The following is a 19,903-nucleotide window of genomic DNA, read 5'->3' as shown; positions in this document are numbered from 1 at the left end:
TTATATTTACTAATTATTATTACTAGTCAACCAACATTAGAATTCGTCTTTAGCCTATGGGCAGAGCATTTCACCATAAATGTCCGCTTGCTGCGATAGTGTTTTTAGCTACTTCGCCGAATCGTCATGTCTCTCTATGTCGAATCTTTTCTCTCTATGTCAAATCTTTTCTCTCTATGTCGAATCTTTTCTCTCTTTGTCGACTCTTCTTCATGTCTCTATAATGTTGAATCCTTTCTCTCTATGTCGAATCGTTTCTCTTTATGTAGAATAATATTGGACTAATAGAGTTAAGGTAAGGCACATTCGGTTTTCGTTTTCTGTGCTTTCGTTATCGTTTGTTAAAACGATAACGAAAATACCTAAAAATTCGGACGAAAATGCATTCGGACGAAAACTAATGCACATGTCTAGTATATAGTTGTGTGCAGATCTTTATTGCCAATTACATTAAAGCATTTGTAGACAGTAATAACATTTGGCAACACAAAGTAGCAGAAATAATTTTGTGTCATGAGGATAACCATTGGATCGAAGGGTTCCTTGCTTGTTGGAGTTTTGAAAGGGACCCAGTTTGGATGGCAAGAGCCTTTTTGTATTCATAGATACATTTTAGAACAGCTGTAATTTCAGAACTGATTTAGCAGCAAAGAGTATAAGGACTACGATGGTATGAAATTCCTTGGGGAAGCGCACTATACCTAAATACAGTAAAGCTAAAGCCAGGTCAGGGCTAGTGAGCACACTGGTAACTTGGGATACAAGCTGAAATGTTTTATGCCAGAAACTGGTAAAGCCTTTGCAGGCACCAATGTGGATGACAGTGACAGTATATCCACAACCTCCCCAGCAAAGAAGTGAGTTATTTGTGGAGAATCAAACAAGGTGATAGAATCAAACAATATGATAGAAGCTTGCAAGCTATGATATTGATTTGGGGTTATGGTCATTGAATAGTCCTCTAGCCAACGTTTGCCTGCCTTCTTCTTGTTGAGAGATAGGAAATGAGAACTTCCAACGTTGAAATAGGGGTGAGAACTTCTATGTTTTGGCTATTATTTACTGAGGGTCTAGTAAGTGCCCGTCATGCTAGGAATGCTACCTTAACTGTGTTGGGGAAGGAGGTTATGTTAACTGGTTTCCATAAATTGGCTAGTAGTAGCAATTTAAGGTTCAAGGTATGGCTAAAGCTGGCTACACATACAATTTTCTTGTACAATTTTCTTTTAGATTTACCAAAATTATATAATATGAGGTCAAACCTAAATACTTTCAGATTGTCTGTAACTAGGCAGGCTCTTGCACTGCATATCCAACTATAGGTTGTCTGGTGAGGGAAGGAACCATTGTTTTAACTGGGTCAATTAGGTAGAAAACAAGTATTCTGAACTATCCATAAAGCCTATTCCACCAGCATTTTTGTGTTTAATAAGATGGGTGTATGAAGCTCTTTTATTCTGCAAAATATTTTTTTTGAGGATGGAGGTAACGGAACACATGTAAGGCGAGTGCACTGGGATGAGTAGGGTTCTAAAAACTTGCAACAGTAGCATTATTTTGAATGTAGAAAATCTGTCCATCCAAGAAAGTTAGCATTGGGAGTATTGCTGTGTTTCTTTAGCCAATTTACTAATCACTAGTTTATAACTGATCTTGACTTAATAGGCTGACTATGAGGTTAAAGTATCCCCAAGTAAGGGATTCTTTTAGCTGTCCAGGAGTAGGAGAACATTTCTATAAGTTGCTTACGGGTGGGGTCAGGAAGAACTAGGCCTAAAATTAACGATTTGGAGAAGTTCACTTTGTAGCATGAAATAGATCTGAAGGATGTTAGAATGATGGCCATTAGTTAATGATAAAGTTGAGCTATATAACATCAAAATCACCACGTCTGCAAATAAATGAATAACATGGGGTCGAGTGTGAAAGCAGAAGCCTGTAATTAGCAGGGTGAGAGTGAATGGCTTTGGCCTTGCCTCGTACCATTGCAAACTGTAAACGGTTTAGAGAGAAGGCTGGAGGAGCAGACCCTCGTAGAGGGGGAAAAATAGACAGTATAGTGCCTGAAAAAGCAAATTTCATCAATGCGCAGTTCACATACAGCAAGTACAGTGATTATTGTTAGCTGCTAAACCAGCCACTAGCGATAATCGCATGTAAGATCTGGCAGGATGTTTGTACCCAAGTTAAACGATTGATCAACTTGGTAAATTCAGCTTGCCCATGCATAGTTCAAATCTCAGCCGGCTCAGCAGAAACCGTTTATGGCTGGCCTAAAGCCTCATACACACAATGCGATTGTTGGCCTGGATCTTGTCTTGCATACTAACGGTACACAATTGTTGGCCAACAAACACAAACGTAGTGACGTAGTATTAGTAATTTCAGCTCTTGAGTGCCACCCTTTGGGCCTCTTCTGCTAATTTCGTGTTTGGTGAGCATTGATTCCAAGCATGCGTGTTTGTACTTTCGACTTTTGTGTGAAGGACTTGTGTACTGACGATACGAAAATCAGACAACAGACCGTTGTCGGCCGAAAATTTACTAGCCTGCCATCCAACTTTTGTTGGCCGAAAGTTGGACAACAATTGTCAGAAGGAGCATACGTACGGTCAGACTTTAGGACAGCAATCTGTCAACAGACAATACCCTGCCAACAATCGGATCGTGTGTACAAGGCTTTAGTCTAAAAATCCCAGTGCCTCTTTGAGTAGGATGTTCTGAAGAATACAATAGCCTGTAAGGGGGATTCATTTATCTATGTTGTTTAACTGTTTAGGAATCTTTTAGATCATCCCTCAGACTAAGCCCTGGTTCACATTGCAGTTATTTGGCATGCGGTTAGACATGTCAAATCGCATGCCAATTCGATGGCTATTGCTGGCAATGGCACCGTCCGAATCAGTGCGACGCTGCACCACTTCCCAAAAGTAGTTTCTGTACTACTTTTGGCGACTTCGTGGGTGTGATTTCAATAGTCATCTCTGAACTCGCCCCCAAAGACTGAAATGCGGGAATGAAATTTCATTGACGCTGTCAGAAGGAACCTGGGCTGAATGAAAGAAATCCATGCATTTATGGCAAAAATGAAAAAAATGTAACATAAAAACAAAATATAAGTGTCTCAGAAGAAATGTTGTTGCAGCAGCAAGCATTTAGTACAGGAACCAAGATAAAGTTTTGCCCTTTGGTGCTGGCACATTTCACATTTCTCTATCCCTCAGGTGTTATTAGTCCTAGCTGTGTAATCAGATTTGTATAGTGTTCCTCCTTAATGAGTCAAACAGTATGTTTTATGCTGTGAGAAATAATCAGGTTTGTTAGGTAAGAATATTACCCAACATGTACGTCATGTTAAAACATGCAGTTAATTACCTTTAACATATGAGACAAGGAAGCATCAAGCAATGTAATTGAAGGACTGTCTAGTGTTTGCACTATATTGTTTTAACCCAGGAAATATAATGCTGAAATCACAATAGGTCAAGCCAAAACCTGACCAGTCAGAATGCCAATGTTTTTCCCTTACACGTTACAATCTGACTGTCAGACAAATTTCAATTAAATTAAATAATTTACCAAAACTAAATTATATGAGGCCCTACCTAAACTATCCAATCGATCTGTATGCAATCAGGCAGGCCCTTTTACTACATAGTGTTTGGGCGATCTAAAGGAAATTATGTAGATTGTAATTTGTGTGGTTTGCTATAGCATAGGCTTAGAAATTTTAAGCATAAATATTACTGGATGTTTGGGCAAAACATTTTTTTGCATTAGTGTTTCAATAGGACATTAAAAGCAAACAACTAACTCATTGCTGTGGACAACATTTCCACTCTAGGAAATGGGAAGATATGTGCTGTAGCCACTTATACTATATGGCTAGAAGTATGTGAACAATGGTTGAATTCAGGTACACACAGCCATATCTATAAAGACATGCTTTTACAAGTTTGGTGTAAAGAAACTTGAGTGGTGTGCGCACAGCCCTTGCCTCAAACCTACAAAGCACCTGATGGATGCAGGGCTGTATCCTGGCCTAGGCCAACAAGGCCCAGGCCTAGGGCAGCACGTTGCAGGGGGGCAGCATGGAAAGAGTCCCCGCCAGATTGCGCTACACTGCTAGTGTAGCGCCAGTCTTATAAGGCGTACTGGACAGAGAGGCAAATTAGTCTAGTGCCCCCATAGAGCAGCCACACTGCTTCTGACCAGCATTCCGCAACTGTGGGGGGGGCGGAGCTTCTAATTTTGACTGTCCTATTATCCTGAACCACAAACCTTCCTCACTGTGCTATGGATTTTCTGCTGCACCATTGGCATGGTTATACCTTCTTAGTCCTCTCCATAAAATTTGCAGAATTTTGTGCCTAAAGTAGAACTATAGGCAACACTTTTTTTTAGGGAAGGGCGGGTCTTAAACAGCAAGGGGTGTGGCCTTGACAGGAAGGGGTGGGTCTTATTTAAATTAGGGGGTGCACGAGTTTAGTCAGGCCTAGGGCAGCACAAAACCTAAATACACCACTGGTTGGATGAATTGGAACCCTGATTGCAAGCCAGGTATTCTTGCCCAACATCAGTACCTGACAAATTATCCTTTGGCTGAAAGGGCACAAAATGCCATAGACGCCCTCCAAAAACTTGTGGAAAGTCTTCCCAGAAGTGTGGTGACCCCACAAGGATGAAGGGTGACTCAATAATAATGCCCATAGTTTTGGAATAGGATGTCCAACATTCTTACGGAGGTGTTCACAAACCTTTGGCCTAATAGTGTATACTTTCCGAGATAGGTTAGAATAAAACCAAGCTAGCTGCAGCTCCTCCAGTTTTTCTTTTCTCTAGTCTATTGCTTTGCTCTTACAATCACAATAACAAATTTAGTCCTTCAAAGGAATTTATCCACCGCAAACAATGCTTTTCAATATGCATTAATATCATCATGTAACTTGTTTGAGTCTGGTTGTGAAAACCAGTATTACCCTGACCATAAACATAAAGTCAAACCAAATGACTAAGCCATTGTCCCAAATGCAATTAGGGCTTGTTCCCACTTGTGACAACCCTTACTGCTCCTCTGAAATGAGATCTGTGGTGGATTGCTTTTCAGAGGGTGGTTGACAGGTGACTGGGAGTCAAGATGTCACTTCCTCACTGCCTATTTTAACCCTGAAAAGCTTGCATCACTATGCCATGTTGATGTTCATTACACTCAGTTTGTAAGGTGGTTGAGGCATGACCCAGTTCACTTGAATGGGAATGGGACTTCTTTTGAAGGGGTTTCCTATCACTTCTAGTTCTGTCTGTGGGAAATGGATGGCCAAAAAATGACAGGGATTATACCACTCACTTACCCTATCCAAAGTAAAAAAAAAAAGTTCTGCCTTTAGTTCTACTCATGCCGAACTTCTAGATCATTAGAGGACAAAATAGAAGAACTACATCATTTTTTTCCATCTTTCAAAATGTACAAAAAGTAAAGTCAAGAACACTCTATGACTGTGATAATGAGCTAGTTGTAGCAACTTTTATGTTTTATGCACAGAATGTATGTTCACTGGAGTGTTGCTAAGTGCCATGTGAGCATTGTTCATTTTACAAAAATATCTTTAGTTGCCAACTGCAGATAAACCAACAATTAGAGCTGCCACATCCATCCAACTTTTTACCATAGAGCTTGAAATGTAAATCAAACACATCCACACCCAATTTTTAATTGCTTACTTTGCAAAAGTGATCTTACATTGCTTCAATAGCATGGATTCACTAAAGGTGTGTAGCATATTCACTTTGAACAAATGAATGTTAACTTAGTAAATGGAGTCTCCATAAACAATTTCCTAATTGTTCCCTTGCATATAATTGTTTATTCAAAGAGAATGCAGAGGGGTTGATTTACTAAAACTGGAAAGTGCAAAATATGGTGCAGCTGTGCATGGTAGTCAATCAGCTTCTAACTTCAGCTTGTTTAATTAAGTTTTGCCCAAAAAAAAATGGAAGCTGATTGATTTCTATCCAGAGCTGTACCAGATTTTTCACTCTCCAGTTTTAGTAAATCAACCCCACCATCATCTTATTTACACCTGAGCGATTTTGTGCTTAAAGCTTTTAGGCTGGGTTCACACTGGTGCGACAAACGCTCCGACATTTGGAGCTCATGTCGCATGACGTGTGAAAATCAATGTTTCCCTATGGGAGCTGTCTTAACTGGTCCGACAAATGTCAATCCGACTTTAAAAACGCTCCCTGTACTACTTTGGTCTAACTTTGATCCTACTTCAGCCCATTGAATATCACTGAAGTCGGATCAAAGTCGGAAAGCCATCTTGCATGATCCGACTTTGGCATGCGACTTGTGCTCTGATGATCTTAAAGTGGAGGTTCACCCAAAAACTTAATTTTTAACATTAGATTGAGGCTCATTTTGTCAAGGGGAATCGGGTGTTTTTTTTTAAATCGAAGCAGTACTTACTGTTTTAGAGATAGATCTTCTCCGCCGCTTCTGGGTATGGGCTGCGGGACTGGGTGTTCCTATCTGAATGACAGGTTTCCGACGGTCGCATACATCGCGTCACGATTTTCCAAAAGTAGCCGAACGTCGGTGCGCAGGCGCCGTAGAAGAGCCGCACCGACCTTCGGCTTCTTTCGGCTACTCGTGACGCGATGTATGCGACCGTTGGAAGCCTGTCAATCAAATAGGAACGTCCAGTCTTGAACACCATACCCGGAAGCGGCGGAGAAGATCGCTCTCTAAAACGGTAAGTACTGCTTCGATTTAAAAAAAAACACCCGATTCCCCTTGACAAAATGAGCCTCAATCTAATGTTAAAAATTGTTTTTCGGGTGAACTCCCGCTTTAAGGGGGAACTCCACACCAAATTTGAAATAAAAAAACGGAATGGGTTCCCCCTCCAAGAGCATACCAGGTCCTTCGGTCTGGTATGGATTTTAAGGGGAACCCCCTATGCTGAAAAAAGGCCCTAGGCCGTAGGGCGCCCCAAAGCACCCACCCCCCATGTTGCAGCCCCCCCTGAACTGTACCAGGCCGCATTCCCTCAACATGGGGGGGTGGGTGCTTTGGGATGCCCTATGGCCTAGGGCATTTTTTCAGCATAGGGGGTTCCCCTTATAATCCATACCAGACCGAAGGGTCTGGTATGCTCTTGGAGAGGGAACCCATGCCAGTTTTTTATTTCAAATTTGGCGTGGAGTTTCCTCTCAAGATTCATACCAGACACAGTGCCTGGCATTGTCGGGGATCAAAGTCAGATCCCTGTTGATTGAAATCGGACTTCAAGTTGCAGGGCAAAGTCGGATTCCAAAGTAGCACGATTGTCGTGTTGTACCAGTGTGAACCCAGCCTCAGCTCTTAAATGCTCAACAAGCCAAATCCCATTCATTTTATTGGCCCCTGTTCACATACGAACGTTCTGTCGCCTAAAGCAAAACGCCCGTTGCTCAAAAAAGTACATGAGCTTCTTTTTGGCAGATTACAAGTGTTTTTGGCCCCATAGACTTCAATAAAAATGCCTAACTTGAGCGTTTTATGAGCGTTATGTTGCTTGTTTTCTGCTCAAACAGCAGCTCTCCATCCCTAATTTCCTCTCCCTTTCCTCCCCCTAACTTTCTATTGGCTAAACAAAAACACCTGAAGCTGGAAAACCCTTGTAATACACTTCTAAAATGCTTTAAAAAGGCTTGTAAAAAGCTGCAAAAATGCTTAAAAGAAGCCAATAAATCGCTATGCTCAGGTGTGAATGGAGCCCAAGTGAATCGTCACTTTGCAGACTGAACACATGTTGCTTCCTTAGTCCCTATGTGTGTTATTGTTCTGCACTTTAGCTTTCTTTACTTGTGGACAGTGGCGGCTGGTGCTCTTTTATTTTTTTGCAGGGTGGCAAACAAACCTGGCCCCTCCTCACTGCATTGAAATTAGGGTCCAGGCACATGGATTAGGGGGGGTGGCACACCTCCGCCCCTTATGGAGCCGCCGGCACTGCTTGTGAATACCATATATTATGTTCATATGCAATATACAGCACTGCGCATAAAATAAAAAAATCAATTCATGAGAAAAATGACAATTTGTAAAGAAATTGAATTGCTAATTTAAGATAAATATCCTAAAGCATATGTTTCCTATGGCAGAAACAATTACAACCACCATTCACGACGCATTTCCAGCAGTGATGAAGAAGATGAGAGGTGTTATCACTGTAGGAGCCTGTATTATGTTTTTCTTATTTGGACTTGTCTGCGTCACTCAGGTAAGAATTTTTTTTTCAATTTATGTTTTAGTGTAATTGTTGCTATAATATGTATTGTGGGATGACAACTGTCTCTCAGGCCTCGTACACACGACCGAGTTTCTCGGCAAAAACCAGCAAGAAACTTGCTGGGATTTTTTTTTTGCCGAGGAAACCGGTCGTGTGTACATTTTTCGACGAGGAAACTGTCGAGGATCCCGTTGAGCCAAAAAGAGAGCATGTCTTCTTTTTCTCCGGGAATGGAGAAACTTGCCTTGTCGAGTTCCTCGACAGCCTAACAAGGAACTCGACGAGGAAAACGATGTGTTTCGCCCGTCGAGTTCCTCGGTCGTGTGTACGAGGCTTCAGTTGTGTTCTTGCTTTGTCATCATATTAGATGTGTCCTAGGTACAAGTGTTTGTGCCAACACACATTGCACAGTCCTAATCTGCCTTTGTCACAAATAGGAAGCCAGTTAAGAGCAATCATGTGCAGCTGACATTGGAACAAATCCCTGTTGATATGACAATGGCATAAAAAAAACATGGGTTTAGATCTCCTTTAAAACTGAATTCCTGGATTACTTATTTGCATAGATACATGGGTCCAGCTTGGCCCAATGCGAATATACATATCTCATACGTATGAGATCCTTCTAGAATATGGAAATCAATGTAGTAGTCACTGCTACTCCAACAATCCTTGCAGTGTTCTGGGACCCCTGCCAAACAGCTGCCCTGCTAAATAGTAACCAAAAGTAGGATGCCCACTCAGCCAAGCCATCATAGAGTATGCCTTGCATTTTTCATTGAATGCAAAGCGTTCTCTGTTTGGAGGAGGTGGAGAGGCAGGGCAGTAATGTAACAATCTCCACCTTGTCCAATCAGAGAACACATTATAGTCACTGAGAAAAATGCAAGGCATTCTCTAAATGGTGCCTGTGCCAAGCAAGCAACCCTTTTTGGTTATCATGCAGCAGGACAGCTGCCAAACATAGGACCCAGAAGACAGTGAGGATCATTGTAGTAGCAGCATCAATTGACCAAGTATGGAATATGTACACTTAAATTGGTCCAAGATGGACCAGTTATCAGCTCAAAAGATTTCTGGATGGTTACATGTAATAGACTCAATGCATAGGGGGTTATTTACGAAAGGCATATCCACTTTGCACTACAAGTGCACCTGAAAGTGCACTTGGAAGTGCAGTCACAATAGATCTGAGGGGGACATGCAAGGAAAATAAAAAACAGCATTTTTGCTTGCACGTGATTGGATAGTAAAATCATCAGATCTTCCCCTAATTTCAGATCTACCCCTCAGATCTACAGTGATCTACAACGACTGCACTTACAAGTGCACTTTCAAGTGCACATGCAGTGCACTTGTAGTGCAAAGTGGATTTTCCTTTCGTAAATAACCACCAAATAATCAATACATAGGCAGAAAAAGTTTTATTTACACAGTGAGAAAAAGTGAGTTGTTGTCTTATATTGGATCTTATTGCCATACGATTGCCTAACAAAGACATGTTATCTACTCATATAGTTAATAGAGTAACTAAAGAAACCGGTCTATCAAATTCAACCTTTCGCAATTCTAGTAGTTAGAGGATGAGAGAACAAAATGTTATATCTACTTGATCTAATATGATGTGAAAACCAAATTTTAGCAATATGTGGTTGTACAGTGCCCCCTTGTGGGCAAACTTTAGAAAAATATAGAAGAACCTGCTTTTTTTTTCATTACTGAGGCTGGGTTCACACTTGTTCGACAAATGCTCCGACATTAGGAGCTCATGTCGCATGACGTGTGAAAATCAATGTTTCCCTATGAGAGCTGTCTTAACTGGTCCGACACAAGTCGGTCCGACTTTGAAAACGTTCCCTGTACTACTTTGGTCCAACATTGATCCTACCTCAGCCCATTGAATATCATTGAAGTCGGACCAAAGTAGGAGCCTTGTCCTTACCAGACATCCGACATGTGATTACAGCAGCAGTAAAAGGAATTTATCTCACTCTGGGATTGTTTTGATTGGTCAAAGAACAAGTCAGACTATCCCAAAGTCGGTTCAAAGTAGTATCCTGTTCATGAAAGTCGGATGGATGTAGGACCAATGTAGGATCAATGTAGGACCAATGTAGGACAGATGTCGCAGAGCAAAGTAGGATGAAAGTCGTACTGCTGTCGTGTAGTATAGTGTGAACCCAGCCTCAGACTCAGTCTGAGCCCTGGTTCACACTGGGCTGCGGGAGTGAAGCCGTGCTAGTTCAGCTGAACTCGCACGGCTTCACTCCCGCTGGCAGTCCCGATTTTGGCCGCGATTTAAGAGACATCTGTGCAGGTTTCTGCACAGATGTCAATGTAAATCGCGGCCCGAAATCGCAAAAAGTAGTACAGGAACTACTTTTTGAAATCGGTGCAGCGCCGCAGATGCGGCAACGCACCGATTAGGACGGTGTCATTGCCGACAATTGCCGGCAAATGCCGCCGATTTGAGATGCGATTTCACATGTGAAATCGCATCTCAAATCGAAGCAAATCGTACCCAGTGTGAACCTGGGCTTAATTTGTAAATCTTTCAGGAGAAAGTCCAAGGGTTACAGAAAATAATTTTAGGAGATTCATAGCTTTTTTTACCTGTAGATATTGAAGTAAGCCTTGGCAGCACTTCTATCAGGCTGATTAATAGGAGGGGGTTATACCACTATTACGCCTGCCTGATCAGTTTCAGCATTATACAAGGAAAAACGGCAGCTATTGGATACAAACATTAGCAGACCCCTGTTGCAGGAGATGCCTGTAATTAGACTTTTAATTAATGTAATAAAAAAAAAAAATTTAAGCTGCCTTTTACCTTAAAGTGGAGTTTCCATCCCAAAATGTTTTTTTCATTATTGTGCTCATTAGACCTAAAAAAGAAAAAAAAAATGTTTACTCATCTGGAAATGCCTGTTGCTATGCAGTCCCACGAAATCTGGCTTTGGAATCACCTAGGATCCTGACATCATCTCCCTCTAATGCTCCTGGGAAAGGTGTGTCATCATTTCCCAGGATGCAGTGCGCTACCCAATTATCACTCCCCATCCAAGACTTCCAGGAAGTAAGTGCCTGTAGGCTTCACAATGCCCACAAGCAAAATGACAACTGTGTGGACATAGTTTTATAAACTATCTTTTTTGAATAACTATGTGGAGTGGCGGCGGATTGTAAAATAGTAAGTGACCGAATTTATATTAGAAAAACTCATGATGAAAGGACATACATTTAAAAAATGCTAATTGTGGTTGGAACCCCGCTTTTAACAATGTTAAGAAATCACCCCATTCCCGAAATTGCCAGTAAGTGACACTGGATTTCTTTGGCAGTTTTAAAAAAAATAGTTGTCTGCATATATTTTTTTTTTCTATACATTAAAAAAAAAAATATTGGGTCCTTCCAAAGAAGCATACAATACACAAATATAAGATCAGATGTCAAGAACCAACACATCGGCAGTCACATAATGGAAAATAAAAATGCAATTAATAAATTGACAATAAAAACGAAAAGTATCAAGAACGAATATAACCAAAGGGTAACAGAAAGCACCCAATACAATTCAAAAATATAGTGCACAGAAAAAGCATTTGTAGATCAATTCCATAGAAGGACAGGGATTTTTGTGCAAACGTAAAACAACAAATATGCTTATAACTAAAAGGGGGGAAGAAAAAAAAGAAAATTTGGGGAAAGGCAGGGGATATAGGGTTTAAAAGAGAGGATACAGGAGAAAAGGAAGGATAAGTACAAGGGTAAATGTGGTCATCCCTCCCCTCCCGCATACAAGAGTACTGAAAAAACCCACCAGGTGACCAGGATACCATTAGGTGTGAAACACAGATGCCATTGAGCATTGGAAAGCATTCCAATAAAACCTTGTTTTTCCGATGCTGTTCTACTTTCCTTTTAAAGCAGCCATAAGCGCCTCTATTTGTTTGATTTCATTGATCATAGAGAACCATTGTCCAATCGAGGGGGGATCAGTTTGTTACCACTTTTGAGGTATGCTCTGGCCGCATTGATTAAACAAACAAACGCATTTTCTAATATCACCAAGCAATTATTAGGAACAATATATTAATAGTGATTTAGGCCTTCCAATGCTGCTCCACTTTCCTTTTAAAGCTGCCATAAGTGCCTCCATTTGTTGGGTTTCATTGATCACAGAGAACCATTGTCCAATCAAGGGGGGATCAGTGCGTTACCACTTTTGAGGTATACCCTGGCCACATTGATTAAACAAACTAAGAGCAATTTCTTGGAACGACTTGGATATCGGAGTTAATTGTAAGTGCCTCAGGTTGGGTTCTCAATTTGTACATCACTAAGTTCGAACACTACTTTCTGGACATTTTCCCATCGTGCTCTCATGCCCACATGAAGTCTACGTACCGCCCTGGTTTCTCAGTAAATGGAAATCAGATTTCTGTCTGACCTTAACAGACAAAGGCATCATATCCTATTTTGTGCACACAAGTTGGTCATTTCAAGCAGATTCCAGGAGGATGGGTATTAACGTTTGAATAGGTGGTATAGGGTGCCCTCACTTTTGATCAAAATGTTTCCTATCGCTCCCTCTGTGTGCTGGAGTTGTCTGCGGGACAGCGGGTATTTGCTCCATGCTTGGCTACAGATTTGAATGGAAAGATTTCAAAAATATAAAATAATTCAATAATTTAAAATTGAATAGTAATAATGGATTGTGCAGCTATTCTGTACAGTATACCGATTTTTGAGTAAAAGTGGATATATACATTAGGCAGCATGGCCTCACGAATTTTCACATCTGTAACTCTTACCTTGTATTTTATTTTGCAGGCAGGAATATATTGGGTAGATCTAATTGATTATTTCTGCGCTGGATGGGGAATACTTATTGCTGCTATTCTTGAACTTGTTGGGATTTGCTGGATTTATGGTAAGGCATTTTCTACTATCACCAAGCAATTATTAGGAACAATATATTAATAGTGATTCAGGCCTTCCTTTTCAATTCTTTGTGGCATATTTTAATATGTATCTATGCAGAACCATGCAATTTTTGCTGATTTGGAAGCTACGAATTTATGTTGTGTATCTCCTGTACTACTATGGTTGCTCTGACTTATGCCGGGCATACACTATACGAAAAATCATCCGAAATGTGGTCATTTAGACAGTTTGTTAATTTTTGTGGACGGTTAATGGGCACAAAATCGATAATTGTTGGGACGTTCTTGAGCCGAAAAAAGTTTGGAAATGTTTTACCGAACGAACGATAAATTGAAAGGTTAATGTGTTTCCCGTCCAAACTGTCTGCACCACGTATATGTAAAAAAACAAAGAAAAAAATTATTTATTTATGTCCACTGAATGATTTATCGGTCATTACATGATGGTACTATCGTTTGCACTCATGGCCGAACATTAGTTTTTTGAAAATGGTTTCGGCCGATTTTTCGTATAGTGTATGACCAGCATAATTCTTCAAACAGTTTTTGTTTTTTTTATTCACTGTCTTTATGACCCTCCTATTGCATAACATTTCTGCTATGCCATTTATAATGTGGGAAGGTAGGGTACAATTCTATCACAGTGTTTATAAGTAATTGTCCTCTTGTGCCTTGTGAAGGAATTAATCGCTTCATTGAAGACATTGAAATGATGATTGGGAAAAAGAGCTGGCTATTTTGGCTGTGGTGGAAAAGTTGCTGGTTTTTTATTACTCCCCTTTTGCTAATGGTAAGTCTGATCATCTATCTCAACTGCAGTGTTTCCATGTTTACTTCTACTCTGGCATAAAATCCTCTTCAGCAGTGGACAAGTCTGACACTGAGCCCCAATGGACTTGTATGTCTATGGCCCCGTACACACGGCCGAGGAACTCGACGTGCCAAACACGTCGAGTTCCTCGTCGAGTTCAGGGATGAAGCCGCCGAGGAGCTCGGCGGGCCGCCTTCTCCCATAGAACAACGAGAAAATAGAGAACATGTTCTCTATTTTCTCGACGAGTTCCTCGGCGGCTCCATCGGGCCAAAAGTGTACAGACGACAGAGTTTCTCGGCAGAATCCGGGTTTGACCGAGTTTGGTGAATTCTGCCGAGAAACTCTGTCGTGTGTATGAGGCCTCAGACCTGTTGCTGCTTTCGGGCGGCCCCATACAAGTCTATGAGGGCTCATTGTTCAGGTACAGCCAGCACAAAAAAGTATTTTTTGGCAACAGAAAATTAACATTTGCAAGGATGCAGCACTGGCACAGGGCTAATAAGATGGCAGGATGGAGGGGGATGTTAATGCAGGGTAAGTACAGTGTGTGCTTGTGAGGAGGGGGAAGGGCTTGGTGATAGGGCATCAAAATACAATTTTCATCTATTAGAAAACTGCAAGACAAAGGCATAAAGAGCTAGTATGCATCGCATACTAGCTCATTATGAATTACTTACCTCAGATCGAAGCCCCGAAGCCTTCCTCGTCTCCCCCTCCGGCCGCAGACATCTCTCCCGGGGTTACTTATGGCTTTCGTGGCTCCGGCGCTGTGATTGGCCGGAGCCGACATGACGTCACTCCCACACATACGAAAAGAGAGGTAACCCCCCGAGTGGGACTTTGAAGGCCAAAACACAATATAGATATAAAAATATGTTTATTAGGACAAAGTGAACCTATTGACATTGGCTCTGAACGCACATTCAGCACCTAAGTACATAAAAACATAAAACATATTCCATATCCATATGGAATCACCAAAAATCAATGTGTGTGCCAGGATGGCAAAAAGAAAAAAAACAGAACATAACATAATACACAACGTAGACTGTAACATCAAAAACACTCTCCAAATGGTAGATGCTGCCCACACATGCCCACAGGAGATGCCAATAATGGCACGCAGACCGATGTCATTGGCACATGCAGGGGACAGGGGATATCTCCTAAACCGTGCAGGTTTAGGAGATATCCTGGTTACCTACAGGTAAGCCTTAATATAGGCTTACCTGTAGCATAAAGTTTAAAAATAACCTTTACAACCACTTTAATTACTGGTGTCCTTTTGTTTTTTTTGAGTGTTTTGTGTGTGTGTGTGTGTGTGTGTTTATAACTATAAAATTAAAGGGTATATAAACTCTCTAAACTCAAAAGCAAAAATGTAACATGTTGCAGTTTACCAATCCTTAGATGTGGTGCCTGTATTTTTTTTTTAACAGACCAAGCTATCCAGCAAAAGAAGAAGGTTGAGACAAACCATTTAACACTGTCAGGGGTGCTTACAATGGTCATCATTTCATTACGTAAGACCTTTATGTCAAAAGGAAAAACAACTTTTGGTGTAACTGCTTAAAAAGTGTTAGCTGGAGTTCAGCTTTCATTTGTTAATCAATTTTATCTAAATCTGCTGATACACGGTCCTCTCCCCAGATTGACAATGCTGCTGTCCAAAGGTGTCTCCATAGCTCCTCCATCCAGAATGGAGACACCCTAAGACAGGAAGTGTGTTTGCTGGGTGGATCACCATGTGAAAATAAAGGGGGGAAAAACTGTGCAGATTGTAAAAGATGAAAACAAAAACAACCAACATGTGTAAGGATTAGTAAACGGCAATATATAAAAATTTATTTTTTTGGGGTTTAGATACACTTTGGTATGGTTGGTTTTTGATCTTTTCATATAGGCTATTTATGTATTCATACATGATGGTCTTAATACTTCTGAACAGTGTCTTCTACAAGGAAATGAGATCTAACTCTATTTGTCTGCAAAAATAAAATCCTTAAGGCACTGTATTATTTTATTTCCTCATATTGGTACACTTACAAGAAAATTTCTCCTGCACATTGTTGGATGTGTGAAGTATTTTGAGACTTAACTGTGTTACATTTATGATAATTGCATACTCAAATGACACTTAGGGTACTAAGAAATTGTATGTTTCTTCACAGGCTATTTTATTATGGTCCTTGATTACTTTCAGTTCTCCAACGCATGGTGATGTTGAATACCCTGTTTGGGGTGTTATTTTGGGATGGTGTATGATCATTTTCTGCATCATTTGGATACCCATATTAGCAATTGTGAAGATATGTAGGGGTCATGGATCTCTTTGCCAGGTAAGTCGTTTTGAGTTCAGTTGAGCTTTCAGAATCAAGGAATCCAATCCTATTTCCCTTTCCCTTTTAATCCATTCTCCATCTCCTTCTTCTCAGTCTCTTTCTTTTCCTTCTGCTTCCCCTCATTATTCTCCTCCTTCTTCACCTCCTCCTTCTTCTCCTCTTTTTTCACCTTCTCCTCCTTCTTCACCTTCTCCTCCTTCTTCTTCACCTTCTCCTCCTTTTTCACCTTCTCCTCCTTCTTCACCTTCTCCTCCTTCTTCACCTTCTCCATCTCCTTCTTCACCTTCTCCATCTCCTTCTTCACCTTCTCCTCCTTCTTCTTCACCTTCTCCTCCTTCTTCACCTTCTCCTTCTTTCCCTCCTTTTTCACCTTCTCCTCCTTCTTCACCTTCTCCTTCTCCATCTCCTTCTTCACCTTCTCCTCCTTCTTCTTCACCTTCTCCTCCTTCTTCACCTTCTCCTTATCATCCTTCTTCACCTTTTCCTCCTTCTTCACCTTCTCCTCCTTCTTCTCCTCCTCCTTCACCTTCTCCTTCTCATTCTTCTCCTCCTTCTTCACCTTCTCCTTCTCCTCCTCTTTCTGCAACTTCTCCTCCTTCTTTACCTTCTCCTCCTTCTTCACCTTCTCCTTCTTCTTCACCTTCTCCTTCTCTTTCTTCACCTTCTACGTCTCCTCCTTCTTCACCTTCTCCTCCTTCTTCACCTTCTCCTTCTTCTCCTCCTTCACCTTCTCCATCTCCTCCTTCTCCTTCTTCTTCACCTTCTCCTCCTTTTTCACCTTCTCCTCCCTCTTCACCTTCTCCTTCTCATCTCTTCCACTAATAATATTCTGTTTCTATTGCTCATTAGCGTTTTCGGAAGATCTGCACCCCAACTGCAGAATGGGGTCCAGCTCTGGAGAAGCATCGTACTGGAAAATATCAAGGCACAACTAGCATCCAGAAAGGTGCCAAGGATTTGGAAATCCCTACAATTGAAGGCGGATACGATAACAAAGCTTTTTCTTAAACTTAGTGAAAAGCAACACCAAGCCCGGAACGTGCTGCATGTAGCTTTTGCTACAAAGTGATTTTATTTTCAGCAAAGACAATTTCATTATTTCTACAGGACTTGGAATGTTTATATTCATCTGATTTTAGTAATTTTTACAAATTTTTATTTATAAACTTTTAGAAAAAAGAATGGCATAGCAACAATACCATCTTGTCTATACACATTCAAAGAAGACTTCAACCTTAAATGTGTCCATTGGTACATTTTTAAACATCAGGCATTGAGCTATAGGTGTCTGAGCGCTCATATGTAAAAAGTAACTATTAAAATACATTGTATTTTGGATGTTAAGCGTCTTACAGCTTCAAGATATAAAACATTCAGGTGTGAATTGAGTCTAAGGCAGAGCAATGATGAGGTGCTGAGCACAGTTACCCATAAAAGGTGATTGTAGTTTATTGTACTAATATTAGCAGGACTTTTTTTTCAGCTGGAACTTGGTGGAAACTCAGTTCCACCACCTCCAGCTCGGGCCCTCTGCTCCCTGCTCACCACACACAGAAGCAGGACTTCTGTGTTTGCAATTGACAGCTTGGCTCCCTTAGATATGATCTCCTGAGTGGCTCCCACTGAGTGCAGGATGGGAAGAAAGGGGATGCAGGTGCCCAGGGTGTGTGCAGGGCATGGTTGAGTTCCTGCACCTATACTCTGAGAAAAAAGCCCTGAATATTAGTAAAGAGATGTTATTGTGCAGATCATCATTTTAATTACAAATCTGAACACACCTAGCAAAGTTCTGTTAACTGCCGACTGTATTAAACAGCACATACTGTAGAGCCGGTTCACACAGGGGTGTCCTGTCAGGCGCCTGTTTGTGAACCGGCTCTGATTCTGTTTTTAAAGTCAGATAATATTTAAAGTGGTTTTAAAGTAAAAAAAAAATTCCTTAATGCATTCCCTGCTTTAAGGCCCCTTTCACACGAACATTCCGATCAGGTCGGCCTGTCAGTTTTTCAGGCAGACCTGATCGGGGCCTTTATTCACTTCTATGGAGCCGCGAATGTCAGTGGTGACATGTCCGCTAACACCTGCTGCTATCCGATCCTGTCCATGAAATCCAGATGAATGGTGACCCTCTTTTCCATCCGTCATCCAATTTCCCCATTGAAGAGAGTGGGACTCTGAGAGGTCCGTCTCTGCACAGTGAGAGGAGATGCGCCTGCTCAGCGAGGCTCAACAGAGCGATCCCCCACTGAGCAAAGTCGTGCGGACCGCCTGTGTGAAAAATGCCTGAGGATTAAAAAAAATGCAATCACTTCCTAAACCCCCCCAAACCGTTACCAGAGTAATTGCCTCCTAAGCCCCCCAAACCCTTACCAGAGTAATCGCCTCATAAGCCCCCCCCACAAACCATTACCAGAGTAATCGCCTCCTAAGCCCCCCAAACCCTTACCAGAGTAATCGCCTCCTAAGCCCCCCCCCCCAAACCCTTACCTGAGTTCTTTCACTATCCAGCAGTGTCCCATCTGCAGTGCTGCTGCTCTCTCCTAGTCTCACAGAAGACTCTAAAGCAGTGGTTCTCAACCTGGGGGTCGGGACCCCCTCGGGGGTCAAATGATGATTTGCCAGGGGTCACCGAATCCTGGGATTTTCCTAAAGCCTGCATCGCTCTTCCAGCCTTTTTGCAGCCACCCAGCTGGGTTGTTCCTGGAGCCCACGGCTGCCCACTCAGCCTCTTCGTCAATTCTGTTCACGGCATGGGTGCAGGACAGAGGCTAGAGGTCAGCTGACTGGTGAGGAATGTGAAATCGGAGGGCCTGGAGGAGACCCTATCTCCCGATTTCGGCATAGGTGTCACTGCTGTGAGATACCACAAATCTGGAGACACAGTGAAGCCGGAGACACACTAAGTAACACTACCTGTAAATAGAGTTGCCATTAAAAGTCCCCACTACAGTTCTCAGATCAGCAGATGACCTTAATCAAGAGCACCCAAGTTGACTGATCAGAACTCCCCCCAGCACTGCCACTCATCCCAACTTCTTGCCAGCACTGCCACTCATCCCTTTCCCCCCACCAAGGAGTAAGTGAACAAATAAAAATAGAGAATACATGGAAGAGAGGGAGGAACAAAGGAAAAGGGAGAGAAAGAATAAGAGAAAGAACAAGAAAGATGGCTAGCGAGAGTGATGTGAAAAAAAAAAGAAATTAGAAGAGAGAGAGATATAGGGAAAGAAAGGAGAACGAGGAGAGAGTGGTACATCCCAAAATGTACCATAAAGGGTTTTAATATTGTACGAGGGAACGGACTCTGGGAGCGCTAAATGTCCGTGGGTTAGGGGTGCAAATGACTTGTCTTGACTTGGGTGTCGACTACGAAAATAAGTTTACTGTTAGGGGTCCCTACAACTTGGGACGTTTTATCAAGGGGTCACGGCACTAAAAAGGTTAAGAACCACTGCTCTAAAGGCATTGGGGGCCATAGGCTCAACCATAGCCGGTTAAGAGCAGTGGGGGGTGTAGCCGTGCCACGCT

The 19,903-nt window shown here is 41.7% G+C and overlaps 1 protein-coding gene across 1 annotated transcript in view; it reads left to right on the top strand.

Moving 5' to 3' along the window:
• The window catches only part of LOC120913607 (sodium- and chloride-dependent neutral and basic amino acid transporter B(0+)-like), a 53,868-nt gene extending 35,593 nt beyond the window's left edge, over positions 1-18,275 (top strand). Inside the window, exons 10-14 of the mRNA XM_040323678.1 lie at positions 8,146-8,264; positions 13,107-13,206; positions 13,900-14,009; positions 16,205-16,372; positions 17,225-18,275. Coding sequence (XP_040179612.1) covers positions 8,146-8,264; positions 13,107-13,206; positions 13,900-14,009; positions 16,205-16,372; positions 17,225-17,383 — 656 coding nt within the window. The 3' untranslated portion in view covers positions 17,384-18,275. The remainder of the gene's footprint in view (positions 1-8,145; positions 8,265-13,106; positions 13,207-13,899; positions 14,010-16,204; positions 16,373-17,224) is intronic.
• The last annotated feature ends 1,628 nt before the right edge of the window (positions 18,276-19,903 follow it).

Source organism: Rana temporaria, chromosome 9, assembly GCF_905171775.1.
Source record: "Rana temporaria chromosome 9, aRanTem1.1, whole genome shotgun sequence".
Classification (NCBI taxonomy): Eukaryota; Metazoa; Chordata; class Amphibia; order Anura; family Ranidae; genus Rana; species Rana temporaria.
Note: the sequence above shows the minus strand (reverse complement) of the source record. Positions and strands in the feature narration are given on the sequence as shown.